This window comes from Dasypus novemcinctus, chromosome 13, assembly GCF_030445035.2.
Source record: "Dasypus novemcinctus isolate mDasNov1 chromosome 13, mDasNov1.1.hap2, whole genome shotgun sequence".
Classification (NCBI taxonomy): domain Eukaryota; kingdom Metazoa; phylum Chordata; class Mammalia; order Cingulata; family Dasypodidae; genus Dasypus; species Dasypus novemcinctus.
The window spans coordinates 98,648,827-98,654,684 of record NC_080685.1 but is presented as its reverse complement, the minus strand read 5'-3'; the positions used below and the strand labels follow the sequence as shown (position 1 = coordinate 98,654,684).

The 5,858-nt window shown below is 53.2% G+C and overlaps 1 protein-coding gene across 1 annotated transcript; it reads right to left on the bottom strand.

Moving 5' to 3' along the window:
* Positions 1-1,466: 1,466 nt before the first annotated feature.
* On the bottom strand, positions 1,467-2,967 carry LOC101446849 (Golgi-associated RAB2 interactor protein 4-like). Its single transcript, XM_023585359.2, has one exon. It carries the CDS (start codon positions 2,691-2,693, stop codon positions 1,866-1,868), a length of 828 nt encoding a protein of 275 aa, XP_023441127.2. The 5' UTR covers positions 2,694-2,967; the 3' UTR covers positions 1,467-1,865.
* Between the last annotated feature and the right edge of the window lie 2,891 nt (positions 2,968-5,858).

The window sequence follows — 5,858 nt, the reverse complement described above, 5'->3', positions numbered from 1 at the left end:
CATTTTTCAAAAACTTCAATTTGTCATATGTCCCTTGTAGATATCGTCACTGGTACATACAGAATAGTGAAAACATAGGGAACGACTATGTCTGAGATATTAGGACCTTGCTTTAGAAATGTCACAGGTCAACCTTCTTGAGGTGCTTGTGTGCCCTCCTCCTTGGCCCCATCTCCCACCTTCCATCCTGGAGTGAACCACTGTCCTGAATTTTGTGTTTACCATTCTGTCGTTTTGGCCTACGGTTTTGTTAAACATGTGCCTTCTACTGTGACTGTCCAAACAACAAGCATGCTGGACAAGATTTTTTAAGTTCATAAGTGACATTTTTTTCTTTTTTAAGATGTACCAGGTTTGAAACCAGGACCTTTTAAAGGGAAGCAGGTGCTCAGCCACTTGAGCAACATCCACTCCCCACAAGTGAAATTATATGATGGAAATTATATCTTTCAAAATGATATAATTTTTTCTTAAAATACCTATTTTATTTATTTCTAATGCCCCCACACACCCACCACCCATTGTCTGCTCTCTGTGTCCATTCACTGTGTTCTTCTGTGTCTGCTTGCATTCTCAATGGCACCGGGAATCTGTGACTCATTTTGTTGCATCACCTTGCTGTGTTAGCTCTCTGTGTGGCAACACTGCTGGGGGGAATGCACTTTAGCACAGGATGACTCTCCTTGAGGGGTGCACTCCTTGCATGTGTGGCTCCCCAATGCAGGGGACAGCCCTGTGAGGCATGGCACTCCTTGAATGGCAGCACTGCACAGGGGCCAGCTAACCACACAGGCTAGGAGTTCCTGGGTTCAACCTGGACTTCCTATATGGTAGGTGAACACTCTATATCAGCTGAGCCACATCCACTGCCCTTTGCTGTTTTTTAACTCAACATTTGGGGATTCATCTATGCTAAATGTGTGTGGATGTGATTTTGCACTGTTGTATTATAATATAACATCTCACTGTTCACATCCCACTGTCTTACCGATTCTGTTGATGGACAGTGACACAGTCCACCTCATTTTGTTATAAACACTCTCACAGTCTTCTAGGACACAGGTGGCAGTTTCTCCAGGGTCTATACCTAGGAGGGCAATTGCTAGTCTTCCTGTCTGGTCGCAACAAATCTGCCCGTCCCCTCTCCCCGCAATACCCTAGGAAGTCTGCGGGCTGCTATGCTTTGCTGTGGACCTTCAGGAGTTTGTAACAGTTTGTAACAAGGAGAGGGAGATAGGGGGGAAGCTTCCCAGCCCCCAGCCTGACTTTCACCACAACCTTGAGAAGCCACTACCAGAACGGGGGTGGCAATCTGGAGAACTCCCAGGTGCGCCACGTGGTTCTGCTGAACCTGGGCCAGGTGGGGCTCCTGGACGCTGCTGCAGCACAGGCGACATCACGGCCCACCGTGAGGTCCCTCCCGGGCCGCGGGGCATGGGCAGTCACTCACAGCACACGGCAGGCCATTCTGAGTTTGTGTGGCTCTTTATTTTAAATGGCTCTATCTACAGTGCACTAAGGAAAGCTGGCATAGGCTCTCTGGGGCTGCTCCCCGGAGCCCCATCTTTCCAGCTTCTGGCTCCTGGTTAACTGGCTTCGAAGGCCACGGTCTCCACCAGCCCCAGGCTGGTCGGCCGCTGCTGCGCCCGCGAGTGCCACGCTCAGGCTGCTCTCTGGAGAGGGAGCGGTGGCGCCTCCAGTGCTGGCAGCGCGCTCCGTGGTCTGGCTGGCAGTGCCCGCCAAGGAAACCTTGATATTTGAGGGCACATTGGTGACACCCGCGACCACCAGGCTGCTTTTGCTGTCCCCTGAGCCCTTGGTGGCCACTCCCACCACGGCTGAGCTGTGCTCAATGATTGCCACACTCACCGCACCTGCCACGGCGCTTTGGCCACTGTCACCACCATTGTCCCAGCTGCAGCCCCTTTGGCAGGAGGTGTGGGTTTGGGAGGTGTCGGGCGTGGTTCCCCCCCAGCGTAAGCGGAAGAGGAGGCCCTGGACACCTCTGAGTCCATGTGGAGGCTCCTGATGCTCGCCTGGTCCTGGTCCCCCTGGCCCCGGCAGGCGGCAGCGGCTGGGCGCGTCCCGGCCTCTTCCTCCAACCCGGGCACGCACGGCACGTCCCCCGCGGGAACGGCGTGGGTGCTGCTGATGCTGTCCACGGGCGGGCGCAGGAGGTAGATGAGCTGCTCCCAGAGGGTAAAGAGGTCTTCCTTAGCATCGAGGGGAGGACACAGCTGCAGGTAGCAAGATCGGCCGGTGGCGAACTTGAGGCGCAGCTGCTGTTTCTCGCGGTCGTGAACCGAGATCCTCACGAACTTCAAGGGCAGGAGCCTGGTGAGCTCCAAGGTCTTGGCAGCCTTGCGGCCTCTCCCCTTGGTGGCCTGGCCGCGTCCGCCCTGGTCCTCGCAGCTGGGGGCCGGGCGGGCCAGCAGCATGACGTCGGGGAGGGGCAGGAGGGGGCTGGTGCAGGCGATGCCCACGGTCACCATCCGCACGCGGTTGTGCACGTCGATCACCTCCCCCCTTTTGGAGACCTGGATGAAGTCGCTCTCAAAGACGGGCGCGTACCTGAAGAGGTCGTACTCGCCGCCGCGCAGCTGGCGCTGCAGCTTCCCCATGGCGGTGCTGAACATGCCCATGGCAGAGCCGCTCTGCGCCGTGTAGGAGGGGAAGAGGCAGCCGCTGCCCATGGCCGGCTGCGGCGCGGCGGCGGCGCTGGCGCGGCGGCTCGCTGGGTCTTCCGGGTCAGCTGGCCCGTGAGGGAGCAGCCGCGCTGGGTCGCCGCGGTGCCTCCCCAGCGGCTCCACACTGCTGCACTCGAGCCCCCGATGCCTCAGAGCCTCCCAGAGAGGAGGGTATGGGCCAGCGGGGGGTTGTGCCTGGGGATCTGGACCCCAGACCAAATCTCTACCAGGCTGCAGAGATGGAGGCTGAGCTAACCACAGGCCTTCAATGGTCCTGGGAGAGCAGTAACCCCTCTGAGCCCACACCCCCTGCGCAGGCCTATTTATCCTCTGCCGCCCTTTGTGAGCTGTCAGTGTCACAAACCCCTCTGTGCTCCTCCCCCAGCTGGCAGGGCCACCATCTCCCCCCCCCCAACTCCCCTCCCCAGACACCCCATTGCCTCCCCAGGGGGCAGGCTCACCCTGCCGGGATACATGCCCGTTGGTACCAAAACAAAATGGGGAAATTTTGTGAGTTTTTTTTTTTTCTCCCAAATTCAAAAGATTCACCAACTAACAAAGGCTGTAGGAATGCAAGCTGAGGGGACACATTTGAACCATTTGAGCTCATGATTTAATTTATTGAAGAGCCTAGAGTTGGCAGGCTTGGCCCCTAGCCCGTCCTTCCATAAAATCTCAGTGATGACCTCTAATAAAAAGAACATGAAAAGTTGCTTCTCCCAGGCACCACTATTTATGGTCTTCACTATCGTAAAACCCATAGGGTTTGAGCTATCATCACTGCCCCCACTTTACAGGTAAAGAAACAGGTGGTCTCACTTGCCTACAGTCACAGGACTGGCAGGGGTGCAGCAGTGTGTGAATTCCAGCCTGGGGCGCTAAAGCCCGTGCTCTGAACCGCTGCAGGGCTTGGCCTCGCAAAGAACACTTGGGCCCTCCGAACGTTTTCAGACTGGACTGATGGTGACCTGTCTTCAAGAAGACCAACGCGATGTGTTATGGGGAGTCGTATAATGAATCCTCACCCTCTGTGGCTGAGGACCCAGCACAGTCCCTTCCGACAGCCTCTCTCCTCGGTGGCTGGGCTGAGTTGGGATTAAATTTTCCAGGTGACCACCTCTGTTCCTCCCCTCTATTATGCTTGTACAAAGAGCATGTGTGTGTCACACTAGTTAGTTTTCTATAAGGCCTCAGTTTTCAGTGGAACCGGGGGACACCTGTCAAACGCCCCCCTCCAGACATCAGTGGCGTGGGAGCTGTTTCCATCTGTGGGGACACGTGCGAGGATATGGCCTGCTTGTCCCTCCCACAACCACAGAACAGATGATTTTCAAACACTTACTTGAACGTTCTGAGGAGGACCCCCTGTTCCCAAGTCTTGCTTCTTTCCGTTTGATTTTATACCTAAAATCCCACCTGAGAGATTCATTCCTTGAGGGTAAACACTACCAAAATACACATACCTGTTCATCAACAGATGAAGAGATAACAAGATGGGCAGCCGTCCATGCAATGGAATGTCATTCAACCATGAAAAGGAGTGAGGTATTGATGTAGAAGACAACGTGGACGAAGCGAGAAGCCAACGTGCTAAGTAAGAAGACAGTCACCCAAGACCTCCTATTGTAAGATTCCATTTATAGGAAATATGCAGAATAGGCAAATCCATACAGACAGCAGGCAGTGCTGCCAGGGGCTACAGGATGTGGGGAATAGGGAGTGACTGCTCACAGGTGTGGGGATCTCATCTGAGGTCATGAAATGTTCTCAAACCAGACAATGGTGATGGTTGCCCAGCCTTGTGTAGTGTTTAATGCTCTGTATGGTCCTTTAAAATGATTTAAATGGTGACTTTAATGTTAAGTATATTTACCACATCCACACAAAATATGCACACCTGCTTGGAAATGTTATGGTTTAAAAAATCCCCAAAAAAACACAATTTACAAAAATGATGGGGGGAAGCGGACTTGGCCCAGTGGTTAGGGCGTCTGTCTACCACATGGGAGGTCCGCGGTTCAAACTCCGGGCCTCCTTGACCCATGTGGAGCTGGCCCATGTGCAGTGCTGATGCGCGCAAGGAGTGCCCTGCCATGCAAGGGTGTCCCCCGCGTAGGGGAGCCCCACGCACAAGGAGTGCGCCCCTGAGGAAAGCCGCCCAGCGCGAAAGAAAGCGCAGCCTGTCCAGGAATGGCGCCGCCCACACTTCCCGTTGCTGCTGACGACAACAGAAGCGGACAAAGAAACAAGACGCAGCAAACAGACACAGAGAACAGACAACCGGGGGAGGGGGGGAATTAAATAAATAAATCTTTAAAAAAAAATGATGGGGGTGGGGTAGTGGGGATTGGGTTACATGGGAACCTCTTATGTTTTTTAATGTAATGTTCTTTGTGATCTATTAACTTTTTTTTCATTTTTTATTTTTTGTCTTTATTTTTTTAATGTTCCATTCAGAAAATATGAGGTACCCATATACCCCCCACCCCCCTCACCCCACTCCTCCCCCCATAACAACAACCTCCTCCATCATCATGAGACATTCATTGCATTTGGTGAGTACATCTCTGAGCACCGCTGCACCTCATGGTCAATGGTCCACACCATAGCCCTCAGTCTCCCACAGTCCACCCAGTGGGCCATGGGAGGACATACAATGTCTGGTAACTGTCCCTTCAGCACCACCCAGGACAACTCCAAGTCCCAAAAATACCCCACATCACATCTCCTCCTCCCACTCCCTACCCCCAGCAGCCACCATGGCCACTTTCTCCACACCAATGCCACATTTTCTTCGATTATTCACAATAGTTCAAGAATAGAATATCAGTAAATCCACTCTAATCCATACTCTATTCCTCCATCCTATTAACTTAAAAAAAAAAAAGTGTTAAAAAAGAAACAAGCACAGGTGTCAAGCCGCTCCTCACCCCCAGGTCCTCCTCTGTAAGAGGGGTAGTAAAGGAGGTCAGGAGGAGTGGAGGAGCTAATGCCTATGGGTACTGGCAGAGTTCCTAACTGATAAATGTCAGCTGTTACTAGCACTAATCAACACTCCTTTTAACCTCACTGTGAACTCATTCCTGAGACTGGTTTCCGAAAAGACAAAATAGGGAAGCTTCTGGGCTTAGAGCCACCAGGAGAACAGAGGCTGCTCAACGGTGAACTTGG

Excerpts from the sequence above, each read along its gene's own strand:
- LOC101446849 (XM_023585359.2), bottom strand. The coding sequence starts at position 2,693 with ATGGGCAGCGGCTGCCTCTTCCCCTCCTACACGGCGCAGAGCGGCTCT.